This window comes from Durio zibethinus, chromosome 6, assembly GCF_047325235.1.
Source record: "Durio zibethinus cultivar Kanyao isolate XHJ-2024 chromosome 6, ASM4732523v1, whole genome shotgun sequence".
Classification (NCBI taxonomy): Eukaryota; Viridiplantae; Streptophyta; class Magnoliopsida; order Malvales; family Malvaceae; genus Durio; species Durio zibethinus.
In genome coordinates this window covers 7,017,533-7,032,430 of record NC_143167.1, presented here as the reverse complement: position 1 = coordinate 7,032,430, position 14,898 = coordinate 7,017,533, and the positions used below count along the sequence as shown (strand labels likewise).

At 31.3% G+C, this 14,898-nt stretch overlaps 3 protein-coding genes across 4 annotated transcripts; 1 reads left to right on the top strand and 2 right to left on the bottom strand.

Moving 5' to 3' along the window:
* The first annotated feature begins 3,864 nt into the window (after positions 1–3,864).
* Positions 3,865–6,229, top strand: LOC111285129 (NAC transcription factor 32-like). Its single transcript, XM_089762004.1, has 3 exons — positions 3,865–4,179; positions 4,304–4,584; positions 5,532–6,229. Exons 1-3 carry the CDS (start codon positions 4,008–4,010, stop codon positions 6,075–6,077), a joined length of 999 nt encoding a protein of 332 aa, XP_089618130.1. The 5' UTR covers positions 3,865–4,007; the 3' UTR covers positions 6,078–6,229.
* A 187-nt stretch (positions 6,230–6,416) lies between these two features.
* Positions 6,417–9,688, bottom strand: SYP72 (syntaxin of plants 72). 2 transcript variants are annotated; one of them, XM_089762003.1, is made up of 9 exons: positions 9,088–9,672; positions 8,865–8,990; positions 8,351–8,513; positions 8,171–8,256; positions 7,982–8,050; positions 7,853–7,897; positions 7,674–7,736; positions 7,470–7,546; positions 6,417–6,664 (listed from the first exon to the last, which is right to left on the bottom strand). In XM_089762003.1, the coding sequence occupies exons 1-9, from the start codon at positions 9,241–9,243 to the stop codon at positions 6,652–6,654; spliced, it is 798 nt and encodes a 265-aa protein (XP_089618129.1). In that variant the 5' UTR covers positions 9,244–9,672; the 3' UTR covers positions 6,417–6,651. The 2 variants fall into 2 exon arrangements, with proteins under 2 accessions (XP_089618129.1, XP_022730123.2); XM_022874388.2 differs by lacking the exon at positions 6,417–6,664 and having other exon boundaries at positions 7,466–7,546; positions 9,088–9,688.
* A 621-nt stretch (positions 9,689–10,309) lies between these two features.
* On the bottom strand, positions 10,310–11,067 carry LOC111285429 (protein transport protein Sec61 subunit beta-like). The gene has a single exon (XM_022874881.2). It carries the CDS (start codon positions 10,918–10,920, stop codon positions 10,597–10,599), a length of 324 nt encoding a protein of 107 aa, XP_022730616.1. The 5' UTR covers positions 10,921–11,067; the 3' UTR covers positions 10,310–10,596.
* Positions 11,068–14,898: the final 3,831 nt, after the last annotated feature.

The window sequence follows — 14,898 nt, the reverse complement described above, 5'->3', positions numbered from 1 at the left end:
TAATTTTCTTGTTAAAGTAAATGTTTAGTGTTTTTTTTTTTTATATTAATGATATTAGTAAATAACAATAAATCTAAATCTTGATCTTTTTAAATTTCATTAAGAAAAACTAAAATAAACCTTATAAAATTATAAAATAACAATAATTAAGTAATAATAATAATAATAATAATAATAATAATAATAATAATAATGAAAAATGATTTCAAAATTTTTTATTCTTTTTTTTTAAATAATAAAAATAAAATAATAATAATAAAAAAGTATAATAATAACCAAAAAATGCTATAAAAAAAACAATAATCTAAAAAGTGATGAAAAATTTTTTTCCCTGCCTAAATGATGGAGGTAATTCTTTTAAAAATAATTTCACATAAATGTTAGGGAATTATAAAAAAGTATAAAAAGATAATAAATAATAAAATAGTAACAAAAATAAATAGATATTATTAATAATTATTTTTTATAAAAAAGGAAAACATATGAAAAAATATGATTAATTTTTGAAAATTATAAAAATCAAACTTACTTCCAAAATCTACCTAGATGTTGGAGATTTTTAGAGATGTTAGTGTTTTCTTTAAACCTTAAAACCCTCAAAACGTTAAAACTAAAACCCTAAACCCTTTAAACTTGAAAATCAAAACTCTAAACATTAAACTCTAAAATCAAAACCCTAAAACCCTCCAAACCCTAAAACTAAAATCCTAAACCCAAACCCTAAAATCAAAACCCTAGAACCCTTTCAACTTTAAAATCAAAACCCTAAACCCTCTAAACTCTAAAACTAAACCCTCTAAACTCCAAAATCTTGAAACCCTAATTTTAAAACCCTAAAGCAAGATCCTAAAACTTAAAAAATTGACCAAGACCCTAAATTTAACCTAAACCTTAAATTTGGCAAATGACCTCGAATCATTATTGAAAAATTATTCAAACTTTAAAATCTCAATCTAAGTTTTAACCAAAACCATCCCAAACTGCTAAGAATACGTGCGAAAATCTCACTTGAAATAATTTATTCTCGAATGTTGCCTAGATGACGGGATATTTAAGAAACTTTATTTCATTAAGTTTTTCTTGCCAGTTTTTAATTCACTTTAACAATGGGATTAAAATTAATAAATAAAAAAGTATAATAATAAAATGAGATCTTAAATATAAATAGTCGCACCTAAGTTTTACCTAGATATTAGAGAGTCAAAGTGGTCTCATTATATTTAAGAATCCAATTTTAAATTGCATTTCATCACCTTGCACAACATCCATTAGCATACATGCATCATCATGTTGTTATTGGCATTTGTTTTGCATTTCTCTGTCTTTAATTTTTATTTGCTACCCGATAATACTACCATTTACTTTATCATATAAAATGTTTTTACAAAAAAAGGAAATATGTATTTTAAATTTGTGATATTATAAAACAAAAACAACATTTCGAAAGAAATAATTCTTGATACTCTACCTAAATGTTGTAGAGTCACCAATGATTATCTTCTACAAAGAGTGTTATTTTTATTTTAAAGAATATTGCATTAAATCTCAAGTTAAAAGAGTTACTTTAAATTCTGCCCAAATATTGAAGAATTTTAAGATAATTCTTTAACTTAAAGATTTCCTTAATATTCCTAAATAAAGAGTTTTAGCAAAAATTTATTTTTTTAAATGAAGGGAGTTAGTATCAAATTTTAAATTAAAACCATTTTATCCAACACCGAAATAATGCATGATTAGTTGGTACCAATTTATGGGCATTGTAGGGATGCTAATCTTTTCCCACACGTAACCGACTCTTGAGCCCAACCTGATTTTTCATAGATTAAAATTTATTTTTTTGATAAACTTTAAAATCGCTTTTATAGTTTTATTAAAAAGATAAACTCTTAGGTGATCAATCACGCTCTAAAAAAATTAGTAACGTCTTCCCTCGTTTTTCTCGATTTTAAAATTTTTTACGTCTGACGATCCTAAAACTGTTACAACAATTGATTTTTTTATTTTACTTTTATTAAATTTATATAAAAATTTTACTAAAATTTTAAATTGCATTGCTTTTTTTTTTTTTAAACATAGGTATCACTATTATTTATTTAAAATTACCCCATCTAATTTTCAGTTATACTTTTTCCATTTTTGACTAAACATTAATTTCAGTTGCATTTTCCTCTTCTCTTACATGTTTTTGCTTACTTTGTTATTGTTATTTGGTTTTCAATTACTTTAGTCTTTAATGAAAAGCGAACATAATCCTAGTCGAAATTGAATAGAAGAAACTGCAAAACTTGAGACTTTAGATTTTTGTGGTTCCATCAAATTCAATTTATATTTTCAAAAAATGATTGCCTCTATGTTCAATTATGATATTTTTCCACTACTTGTTAAATAGTATGTAGTCTTGTGATCAATTGGAGCATGAAAGGCTAATTGGACAAATTAAGTTACAATCATTGCTTAATTCTTAATCATAAATCCAGATCCGATCGAAACACAACAAGGTATCCACCTAGGATTCGAAACAACAGAGAATGGCATAATTGAATCAAGTCAAACAAGGTTAATTTTTTTATATGACTTAACAACAGATAAAGTTCATGCATATGACCATGTAGTCTCCATTAACAAAGAAATGAGACCTAGGTGTCATCGATTTGTTGTCATCGAAAAGGAATTCAACAGCCTCATTTTCAAACTCCAATGCGAATAGGGGCATTTCGAATTAAGCTCTATAATGAAGATTTCAATCTCAGGCAAAAAGAGATATGTTAGGAAGAATAAAACATGTCTAACTACGTAGATTCAAAGCAAAAGATAGAGAAAAAGACACAAAGATCAAACGAGAAACCAGAGATTTGTTCTACTCGTATGGCTTTGTTATGTTTTTCCACAAAGCAACGACACTTGTACTTTTTCATGGACCATGGCTCGTGTAAAACTATGTTAAAGAAAGGAATGAAGACAAGAACAGCATCTTTCCTTCAGATCTTGCATCCAATTTTCTGCTAAATTATTTGAAAAGCAAGTCCATTCAATCCAGCACTACCTCTGGAAATCAATGAAGCAATAATATTTCCAACTTAGGCTGTTTCAACATTTCAGTTAAAACGTTATTTGTCAAAATCAATTCCAACTTTGACCTGAAAGAGAAATTTTCTTTTCGAGAAGCAGAGGGTATAACCCAATCCCTAATAGTGTTCTTCTCCTTCTTATTATCTGTTTAAGCAAATCATATTTTGCAGGTTTCTCATCTACGACTATCAAACAAAAATGATGGAAATATAAAAGCTTTAGAATATAAATAGAAGCAATCAAAACAAGCAATCTTCTATGAAGTGTTTATTTATGATGAGATACCCCAAAGAGACTACCAAAAGTTAGCTTAGCATTACTATTACTATTACGGTTGAAAAAGCCTAGTTGAGAAAAATAATGTTAGAAATCTTAAGTTTTTGATATTATTGTGACAAAATGTTGTGAGTAATTGAAATATATAAAAATATATACATAAAATAATAAAATATTATAAATGTAGGAATTATTTTTTTTTTCTCCAAACATACTTTTTCACCCCAAAAGTATATTTTGAGGAGTTTTTTTGTTTGAATTTAAAAACTAAACTTTTAGATTGAAAAGCCATTTTTTTTTTTTTATATTTAACATTGAAGTTGGATCATAAGTAGCTTTTAAACGTAAAAGTTACTTTCAACAACAATGATAAACTGGATCTAAAGCAATGTTGCTTCCAAGAGGCTTGTAAACGGTTATCACTTTCAAGCCTGGACAAGGTAAAGCCAAACAAGTTGTTTTACCGTTTCTTTAAACCTGCATCAAAATTAATTGTTTATTTCCTGTTTATTATCTTAAATGATGTCCCTATCTGTCTTAAGTTGCCCATATATAAAACCTTTGACACTGCTCTCTTTCGTAAATACAATTCTATTGATTCTTCGTTCCCTAGGTCTCTTCGTAGAAAGGCTACAAGAAGAACAAGGAAAAAACTATCTTCAATGGAGAGAGAAGGCACTTCAAATTTTCATTTTCCTCCGGGTTTTAGGTTCCATCCATCTGATGAGGAGCTCATTATTCATTACTTACAAAACAAAGTGACTTCACGTCCACTCCCAGCATTTGTAATTGCTGAAATAGATCTGTATAGATATAATCCATGGGAGCTACCCAGTCTGTCTTCTGCACTACCTAATAATCATATATTCACTTTCCATCAGCTCGTATTATCAAGTTACAATACTAACCTTTTTTTTTTTAATCATCCATTCAACAATCTTGATTTTTGCAGAGAAAGCTTTGTTTGGAGAAGATGAATGGTATTTCTTCAGTCCACGAGACAGAAAGTACCCAAATGGAGAAAGACCAAACAGAGCAGCAGCTTCAGGTTATTGGAAGGCTACCGGTACCGATAAGCCTATACTCACTTCTTCTGGAACAAAGAACATTGGAGTCAAGAAAGCACTTGTCTTTTACATAGGTAGACCCCCCAAGGGAGTTAAGACAGAGTGGATTATGAACGAGTACAGACTGTTGGACAGGATGATTAAGCCCTCAAGATTAAAAGGGTCCATGAGAGTAAGTGGGCTTGATGATCTGCATGACACTAATTACCAAACATTCAAGTTTTTAGAAACTGGAATATAGTATTTTCATACTGGAAAATAGCTTATGCTAAAGCATAGCTGGATGGCATAGATTAGAAGGTATACGTTCTACATTAAAAATTCTTTCTTAACTTTATTTCCATGAGGGTTAAAGATTCTGAAGGTAAACCATCTAAAACTTATCTCTGATAATCTAGGGAGCCAAACTATCTGCATATCATCTATAAAAAAGAACATAGGGAGATCAGGTTATGATGAGACACTCAAAGCAATATTCTCTTCAGGCAAAGCCAGAACATTCTAACCGTACTGTTCCTTTGTTTGCTTCCTTCTAAGGTGCTTCACTTCCAACATGCTTATAGAGAAGTTTATAGCTAGTGACTAGTGTAAATTTCAAAAGTATGAGCAATAGATTCCAACTCTTGAAATTGATTCTTCAGTTCTAGATCTTAATACTGGGAAAAGTTATCTAGAGATGTCAAAAGTTGCCTCCAAAATTATAAATTTACTGCGACTATAAAAAACATTTATAAAACTTTTGACACAATCCTCTAAAACATTTTAAAATCAGGGCAAACAAATTTTTGAGGTTTCTCTGACTCCAAATGATTGAACTTAGAAAATTAGCCTGGTCAATCAAATATAAAATATGGCACTTTCGTGTATAACTATTTCTCAAGAATCAGGGTATTCAATAGTAGAGAGAAATGGGACCTAGGCTAGATATGAGTTTGGAACCATGATGATGACAGGGTATTTCTCCCCCACCGTCCCCACTTTTCCCCAACCAAACACGCCAGATTCAACTGTTTTCCATTTCACGTTCATCCATCTCAGATCTCCAAACTATAATGTAGACCAATTTTGCAAAGGCTAATCCAAGTAAATGCATGAAAAAAATTTATTTTGTTTCTACAGTTGGATGATTGGGTGCTATGTCGGGTTCGGAAAAAAGGCAACATGTCAATGAACACATTAGAAGTTAAAGACAGCTGCAGCACAGAATTGATGAGGTTCTCACCGGCAAATGCGAAGATGCAACCTACATTTACACACTGTAGAACCGACATGATAACAGATTGTCTAAACCAAGATTGCCAAGTATTAGCTTTGATACTTGCTGGACATGATTTATCTCCTATCGAGACGAATTCAACTGCCACATTCAAAGAAGGTTCTGACAAAGTGAATTTGCCTTTGTTAGTTCCATCCTTGGGCACTTGTTTCACCCCACAGAAAAGAAAACTTGGTTTCGGAAATAGGCAAGAGTATCTCATTCCATCTGACAAGCCGAACAATGACGAAACAAATGAGGAATTTCTGCCTATGAAGATGCTTCCCAAAAAGGATTTGAACTACTGCAGCCAAAACCAATCTCAACACGGGATCTACAACGTCCATCCAACAGATTCCATTATTGAATTCCATGAACTTAATAGTTTGTCTTCACATATATATGCTTAAGGTAATGAACACTTCAAAAAGGCCTTGATTCATCACTGAATTGATGCCATCAGGAACCTAAATTTCAGATTATGTACTAAAAAAAATGTAGATACAGGCACATGGAAGGGGCTCACCATATTGGTTGCTGGCAATGTGTAAATCTATCAGCAGACTATGTATTATGTGCTGTTTTGAGATGTGAAGGTGAATATATTTAGTAGTGGTATATTTTTTAGCTTTCTGACTTGAAACTGCAGTGAAATTGACTAATATTATTGCTACAAATAGAAAGTGCCCCCTAGAAAGTAAAACACACTGAAATGTAAAAAGATACATTTTTTGGTATACCAAGCAATGCTACAAAGCAATGACATATTATTGAAGGACTAAAAGATCAAGTCCTGTTACAGTAACATAAACAATTTAGCAGTCAATAAAAGAATCTGATTCAAATAGTTTCCAGAGGGCAGTACAATACATGAATAACAGAATGCATGCTAAATCAATACATGAAAACCCCCGAGTGATGAAGAATTTTGTACTATACACCATTGTGATCAAAGAAACTGTGGCAGAAGCCTCTAAAATCAATTCATTGAAGTATACTGCAACAGCGAAAGGTCTCATTAGAAAATTTTCTGAGTACAAAGCACAGCAAACTAAAAGATGATCAAGAACTAATATATACAATTCTCAGTTTTATCAGCTTCTAGAATTATTAAGTAGGTCTACAATGAAGCAAGCACAAAATCCAGTACAATTGATTCAGTGCACATAGCTATCAATTCTGTACACATGATGGGAAAATAGTATTTCTGACCATTTAAACTAGGAAGTACTGGCAAAAGCATAAAAGGGAAAACTTTTACCTCAAAAACTAAAACTGTTTTAAATTGACTAATCTCATAATAGCAGGTAACATTGATGAAATTAAAAAGAGCTGGTGGGAGACTGAAAATTGAATTGATACAACATAAAGAGAGATATTGGATTTAGTTCCCTAAATAAAAAAGGTTGAAAGCAAAGATGAGGGGTTCTGACAAGCTCCAGATTTTTTTAGTTAATTTTTTAATATATGCAGTTCCCAGAAAATGGTCTTGGCATCTTGCCTATCACATTATTCACTACATTCAACTTCAAAAAACTGGATACAATTTCACAATATGGATGCTAATATTTAATCATCTTTCTTCGCTAATGGTTTTGCACTGCAAACTTCATAATTTGATAATGGAAGCTAATAAATAGTAAGCAGGTTCAACTGTTTCGTATTTGGTCAAAAAGCAGAAAATAAAATTATTTGTGCTGAAATAAGTAAAGTTGAGGGCTGGTGGCAAAAGCATTTAAAATTTGCATCTTGAAACATGATCTTAAGATCAGAAAGAAAAAAGAATAAGATAGGAAGCTTACTTGTACAAGTAGGAAGCAATTCCTAGAATAACACACAGCAGAATAATGTCAATGCAGAAATTTCGGCTGGATCTCATCTGCAACAAAAGCAAAAATGCTAATTATAGGAACTGTTTGGCTTCTCTAGAAAAAAAATGTATAATGAATCCAGGTAAATTATATGGGAAGAATTTGACAATTGAAACAATCATTTGCATGAACTACCTCGGTAATAGTTTTCTTGAGTTTAACATTAGTCCTTTTAATATCAGATGTTGCCTTGTCCACCTGTAAAATCACCATAGTAACATTAAGTGATGCATTTATGAATCTTGTCCATGGTTGTTTGAGTAATTGATTCTAAGGCCAAACTAAGGAAACATGAAAAGTAACACAATTCTCACCTTTGAATCAATTTCGTCCATCAGAGGAACTTGTCTATCTATTTCCTGAACATATTGAAACAAATAATTAATCTCCTGTTGCTCATAATATCATATGACCAAACCAAAATTATACACATAATACCAAACCTCATTCATGTCAAGAGCTATATTTTTCAGTGTTTCCAATCCTTCTGATATCATATCAAGACCTTCATCCTGCAAGCATGTTAAATATAATCAAATGATAGTGCATATAGATAGCTGCGACTACTTTGGATTGCAGAATAGATATTAAAGGCATTGCCAAAAAGATAAAATATCAGAAAACTTACATGCCTGTTTCATTTTTCTCATTTCATATTCTTCTCTAAATTGATTTGACTCTTCAGTTTGTTGGAAAAAATCACTATCTAAGCGCTCCTCTGAAGGTTTGATTGGCAAGTAAAAATCCATGATCAATTTAAAAATTCATTTAAGATAACTGTAACTCGAGGAAGAAGCATTACCCTCAATTACCTGATGAGTCAAATTTGATATTTTTGTTAGATGATGAAGCTCCCCATCCACCAGTCTGGAATGCAGCAGTAGTACACCCATCTGGAATGGCTTTAATCCTTTCGGGTAGTGCAAGAACCAGATCCAAACGAGTTTCTTGATCTTCTTTGGAAATTCCCTTGACCTGTAATTAGATACCAATACCATTTTCAATAGAAAGAGTCCGCTGTCAACCTCTTGAGATTGCATAATCAATCAAGACAAAGCTGAAAATTTTGAACATAGGCAAATCAAAGCCTAACTTTCTTTTTCCAGTAATCTTTCTCTAATTCATGCCTCCTGATATATAAATTTTTACTAAAAAATCATTATTAAAGCAAAAGATGAAATTTTAACAAATTAAAATACCCAAAGTTTTTGTCTTTGGATTGCAGCAGAAAATCCAAATGCTATTTGATAATTTTGATTACGCAAAAGGCTAAAATTAAACATTGTTTGGCGCTTACAAAAAAAGGGTAAGAAAATAGAATTAGACCTTCTTTTTGGCCAATTTTTGAAGCTTAGGCAATTCCTCTATCAATCGAGCCTTTATCCGACGAACCTCAGCGCTCAATGCCACCGCCGCTGCTCTATTCTTCTCCACCGAAACCATCTCAGATTTCTGCATTTATTCCAAAAACATAAAAAAAAAAAAAAAAGAAACATTAACGCTTGGAAAGAGACCAATAGAACAAAGGGGTGAGGAAAAGGAAACGGACATGGAGAGCCTTATCAATGTCGGCCTCCATGAGAGCGTAGAGGCGAGAGAAGGCATCGTCGCAGAATGCATTGAGTTCGCGATGCTTCTCGGGATCGTACTTTTCATATTTCTTGCAGATTTCATCGACTCGAAAGAGGATGTCAATCACCGTCATTTTTCAACTTCGGTTTCAGAAAGTGGCAAAAGGGACTGGAATGATAGAGAAAGGAGAAAAAAAGCCAATTTTTTTCTCGGTTTGATTCTGCTTCCATGGCCTTCGTATTTGGGTATTGCTTCTAAGTTTAGGGGGTTGGAAAATGAAGGGCGGAGCGGATAAATTGGTAGGGGAGCTGGAAACTGAAACAACAGCGTGGACACCGCTCCCCCAAGTCTTCTGTTTTTTATTTGGCAAGGGATTTGTTTTCACTTTCGTTCGCCGGCGGAATTGGGTTGGCCGATTATAACCTTCACCCTCATTTTTTTTAGGTACGGACCACCGACCGTTTCAAACTGTAGTTCTTACAAGTAAAATGAAACGTTGGGGAATGCAGTGAAATGATTATCATTATTAAACTTCCATTTGTGATTTATTTATGAAATAATAAAATCCCATTATTTCATTTTTAACAGCCGAGAGGATTCTCTACATAAAATTTGTTTTGGTTATAATATTAACGGTAAATTTATAGGCAAGATCAATTAATAATATCATGATATATGGTTCATTTTTCTTATCAGTATTTTAATTAATAAATTAATAAATGATGTAAAATAAAATAAAATCTATTTTTTTTTATAAATATCACATCATTAAAAGTTATGTAATTCAAAAATTAAATTATGTATGTTCAAAGACCGAGCAGTGTGGGAATTTGTTTACTCTTTATTCTTGTATTAAACAAGTTGAAAAACTTAACATCATCCTCTCTGGCTTTTTTCCAACAAGGAAACAAACACAAAGATGGGCTTGGTTACTAGATTTCAACTCATCGTTACTATAACCCAAAATGCAAAAGATAGCCGGTGGTGGGTTAGGCCATGTTCTGTCTTAGTTTCTGTAAGAACCGATGAAGTTAAAAAAAAAAAAAGAGAAAAAACCCCTTTCGTTCCTTATAAATAAATATAATCTTTAAATCCATTCTACAACAAAGTAAATCATTTTCCATGCGCAAATGATTCAAGAAACAAAGCTTATTAATTTATCAAACATCCAAACAGCTGTGTATGTGTTTGCTAAAATCTGGTTCCAACAAGACCGAAGAGGTACAACTTTTCAAATTTCAATCAAAGGTGGTAAAAGGATGAGGCAAGCCCATTTCTGGGACTTTAAACGAAAGGGTACAAGAAAAAAAAAAAAACAAATTCATTGGAAAAATTCACCGCATTAAAAACACTAGATAATTACAAGCTTGCAATACATCATTTACACAGTTAAATCCAAAACGGTCAAACGAAAAAAGAGTAGAATCCAGTTATTGATTCAAGAACCGGTCAGAGATCAAGAAAAAGATCGGGTTCGGGTCACGACTCACGGTCCAGCTCCGGCTTTGGCGCGGTAGAGCTTGCCGAAAACGTGGAGAGCGGTGACGAAGCCTATGAAGCAAAGACTCATGACGAGGACAACGGTAGGGGAGATCTTTAAGCCTGGAGCATCGTCGGTGTAGAATCGGAGCATGTTGCTTCCCGAACCAGATCCGACGGAGCCTGAGGCGGAAGCAGAGGTGGAGCCTCCGACAATCCTGCGGCGACGCATACCGGCTGCAGCTGCAGCTGAGCCACGGGGGGCCATGACGCCGGGACGGGATGTGGTGGAGGAACTGGAGGACTGCGACTGAGAGGAACCTCTTGCCATGGTTTGGGAGACACAAAGGGGAATGTTTTTCCTTTTTTCTTTTCTTTTCCAATTTTTCTGCGAGACGGATGGAGATGCAAGCGAAGAGTGAATCGAAGAGGGCAAAAGGGTAATAATATGGACGAAGGAATTGTTTTGCTTTGACTAAAAATGGTAGCTAAGCTACTTCAACTCCAACATTTACTCAACCCGCCTTATTACTTTTATTGCCTCATTTGATATTCACCATACGTCACACTCAAACTAAAATTTACCAAAACACCAGAACGCCTTATCCCTCACACTGCACCTCCTCTTTCTTTCTTTTCAAATTTAAACCTTAAAAATTTGAAACTAAATTCAAAAGAAAATTCGTCAATTTGAAGTTACAAAACATATAATTAGAGGTAAATTATTTGTTTTTTATATTTTTTATTTTATTTTATGTTTAGTTTCATAAAATTTAAGATTTAAGTATTTTAATACGATTTGAATGAAATTTTATTTTTAAAAATGAATTTTCGAAAGTTGTTAAAATTTTAAAAAATGATTGTTCAAATGCTTTTAAGAGTTTTTGAAAATATATTTTTAAAAAATTTTAAAGATTCTAAGACATCCATTTCGAAAATCAATTTACTCGATCGTCATATCCAAATATTTATTATTATAATTATTTCTTTCACGTTCACTTTTTATTTTGATAGTATATAAGATATTACAAAATTTGATTGTGAATTTTGACAATAATATGATTTGTTACTAGAAAGAAAAAGAAAAAAAAACTACTGGTAGTCTAGGAAAGAGAAAAAAAAAAAAGAATAAAGTGTGAAGAATAAAAAATAATTGATTAATAAATATTTAAATAATTTTATTAAAAGTTAAATTAGTAATAAATTTTTTAGAGTGTATTGAGTAATTCTGGAGGTACAAATAAAACTCCTCTTGACTAAATTCATGAAGGAAGCTTTTAAATGCATATTGTTTTTCAAAGGCTTAGAAATGCAACTCACATTTTACACTTCATATCTCCTTTTTTTTTTTTTTGTCAATAAAATTATTTAATTATCTTTCTCATAAATTTTTAGGTATTTGCATACGATAAATTTTATAATTTACAAAAAATAAATTTATAACTTATTGAAATTTCGAAAAGTTATAAAATTTTTCAAAAATTCATTTCCCTAAAGAAAGTTTATAAAATTTTTTAAAAAATTACAAAAAAAGGGAATTTTATTAAAGATTTTTATTAATTTATATAATAAAAATTAAAATTGAAAAAATAATAAATTTTAAAATTACTAAAAAGAAGTTGGTTTTACTATTTTAACTTTAGAGAAAGAATAAAATCTTATAAGACCTTAATTAAATATTTCATATCTTGATTTTACAAGGGATAATGAAAGAACCACAAATTTGATTAATATTTGAAAGTTGAAATTCTTTAAAGCTATATAAGTAATATTACTGAATACTACATAATTTTGTCAAAATATAATATATTAATTGAAAAAACCCATTATAATAAGTAATGGAGATATCTTTTTCAAAAATTTTAGTTTTTGAAAATTGATTTTTGAGTATTAAAACCTTAAGAAAAATTACTAAAAAGAAAATTTTATTATAAATTTTTATTAATTGGTGTAATAAAAAATTATTATTGAAAAAAAATCATAAATTTTAAAATTAATAGAAAAAAGTTAGTTTTACTATTTTGATCTTAGAGAATGAATAAAATCTTTTAAAGTCCTAAATAAACTAAGGATAAAATAGTAAATACAATTATTTTATAAATTTAAAATTCATTTCTTTTTTAATAAATATGTTTTTCTTGGTATCAATTATTGAATTTTATAATAGCTTTAATTAAATTGAACTCTTTGGAGAAGTCTCTCATTCCATTTATCACGATGAGTTTCTCTAATTAACATTAGATTTTGACAAAATTATATAGTATTCAATAGTATTACTTATATAGCTTATAAGAGTTTCAACTTTTAAATGTAGATCAGATTTAGTAGTTCTTTCATCATCTTTTGTAATATTAAGAGATAAAATATTTGATTAGATTCACATAAGATTTTATTATTTCTCTAATATCATAATAGTATAATCAACTTTTTTTATTAAATTTAAAATTTATGATTTTTTAATAATATTTTTTATTACATTAATTAATAAAATTTTTTAATAAAATCTCCTTTTTTTTTAATTTTTCTTAAAAAGTTTGTAAACTTTCTATTTGGAATTGAATTTCCAAAAAGTTATATAGATATTTGGAAAAGTTATAGGAAGGTAATTGAATAATTTCACTTATAAAAACTTTGAAAAAAGATGGAGTGTGAAGAGCAAAAAAACTAAGGTACATTCAGAATCACCCATTCATGAACATTGATGATTGCTAGATCAAAAGTTGTTGAGAAAAGTGTGTAAACATCTTATTTTGTCCAATCAATTTGAGTTTATTTGATTTTCACACATGATTTAAACATTTTAATTTAAGTCAATTTAAGTGTTTTAATTAGACTCATTTGAATTTGATCAAGATCGTTCATTTTTGGGTTGTTTTTGTATGTGCCAAGCTCAATCCAATTTAATTTTGATTAATTTAAAATTAAGTTATATGGGCTCAAAAGCTCAAATTTCAAGATTGAATTTAAAACCTAAAACTTACAAATTTAATATTTAATTGTAAGGCCCACATTTATTTATTTATATATATTTATATTTTTTAAATTCAATTATTTTTATTAATTGATAAATTACAAAAATAAAAAATAAAAACAAAAAAAAAGGAAAGCCCAAAGCTGGTTTGGCATGACAACCACTTTTCCCCACTCCCAATAACAAGCATCATTTCCTGCTTTTCCATTTTCACCTCCGTTTTTACCCCCTGACCCCTTTCTAATTGATCAACATCTTAATGCCCAAAAAAATTAAGCATAAAGCCAATCACTAATTTATAGTAAGCTTTTGCTGGTTGTTTCTTAATAAAAAAAAGAAGCTAAAGAACTAGAAAAAGGGAGCACCAATCGACACCACTAAGGACGCCTCTTATTCCCATTTTTTTATTTCTGCAAGGCCCTTCACCTTCACATTTTCGACCACCACCCATTTTCAGTCCTTATACAAAACAACTGAGCCCCTTCACCTCAACTGAAATCCAACCTAAGCTACCACCTACCATCCAAGTATTGCATAAAACACCAAGCCACCATCATAAACAACCAGCAGCCCTTCCTCACCATCCCCAAACCACAACCGAAACCCATCCTTACTAGAAGCCCACGGCCACCATACGCCCCTCATGGACCACCACCACCTAATCCAACCACCAACAGCCCATAGTATCCTTCTAGTCCACCACCCATCCTAACTCTGCCTAGAACTAACCATAGACCATCAAATCACCAACAACCCACCCATCACCTCACTGTCGAAAGTCGACCAATCGAGACCTTTTCGTCACCACACCGCTGCCAGCAAATATAACTAAACTAAATCTACCTTCAGACCACCCAAACCTATGACATCCCAAAGAGCCCTAAAAAAATCGTCAAACATATCATCTGGAGCGGTGAATAGTAGTGCCAGAATAATAAAAAAAAAGGAAAAAAAAGTGGTCTCGATTCGGGGAGGTTTTAGATATGGCGCGTCTTGGTTTCTTGGTGTTTTGAGAAGGGCTAATCTTGGTTTGTAAGAAAAGAGGGAAGAGCTCGGCTCGGGGTTGAAACGACAAAAGGGAGGTCGATACTGGCAATTCGAGTTGACTCACAATAGCATTTTTTGGACAATTTGGACTGGTGAAAACGAGGAAGGAGACATAGTTTGGTTTGGGATAGATTAGACAGTGGGAGAGGAATTTTTGGCCTTGGCTTAGATCTGGAGTTTTTTAGGGCTATTTTAGGAAAAACAAAGGTTGGATATATGAACAGAACGAAGAGAGGAAGCCATGGACAGGCGGTGTCATTTGCGATGGGGTAGTAACTAGAGGTGTAATCG

Excerpts from the sequence above, each read along its gene's own strand:
- LOC111285129 (XM_089762004.1), top strand. The coding sequence starts at position 4,008 with ATGGAGAGAGAAGGCACTTCAAATTTTCATTTTCCTCCGGGTTTTAGG. Across the intron at positions 4,180-4,303 it reads TAATCCATGGGAGCTACCCA|CTTTGTTTGGAGAAGATGAA; the intron begins GTCTGTCTTCTG and ends TTGCAGAGAAAG. Across the intron at positions 4,585-5,531 it reads GATTAAAAGGGTCCATGAGA|TTGGATGATTGGGTGCTATG; the intron begins GTAAGTGGGCTT and ends TTGTTTCTACAG.
- SYP72 (XM_089762003.1), bottom strand. The coding sequence starts at position 9,243 with ATGACGGTGATTGACATCCTCTTTCGAGTCGATGAAATCTGCAAGAAA. Across the intron at positions 8,991-9,087 it reads ACATTGATAAGGCTCTCCAT|AAATCTGAGATGGTTTCGGT; the intron begins GTCCGTTTCCTT and ends GAATAAATGCAG. Across the intron at positions 7,547-7,673 it reads TCAAGAAAACTATTACCGAG|ATGAGATCCAGCCGAAATTT; the intron begins GTAGTTCATGCA and ends CTTTTGTTGCAG.
- LOC111285429 (XM_022874881.2), bottom strand. The coding sequence starts at position 10,920 with ATGGCAAGAGGTTCCTCTCAGTCGCAGTCCTCCAGTTCCTCCACCACA.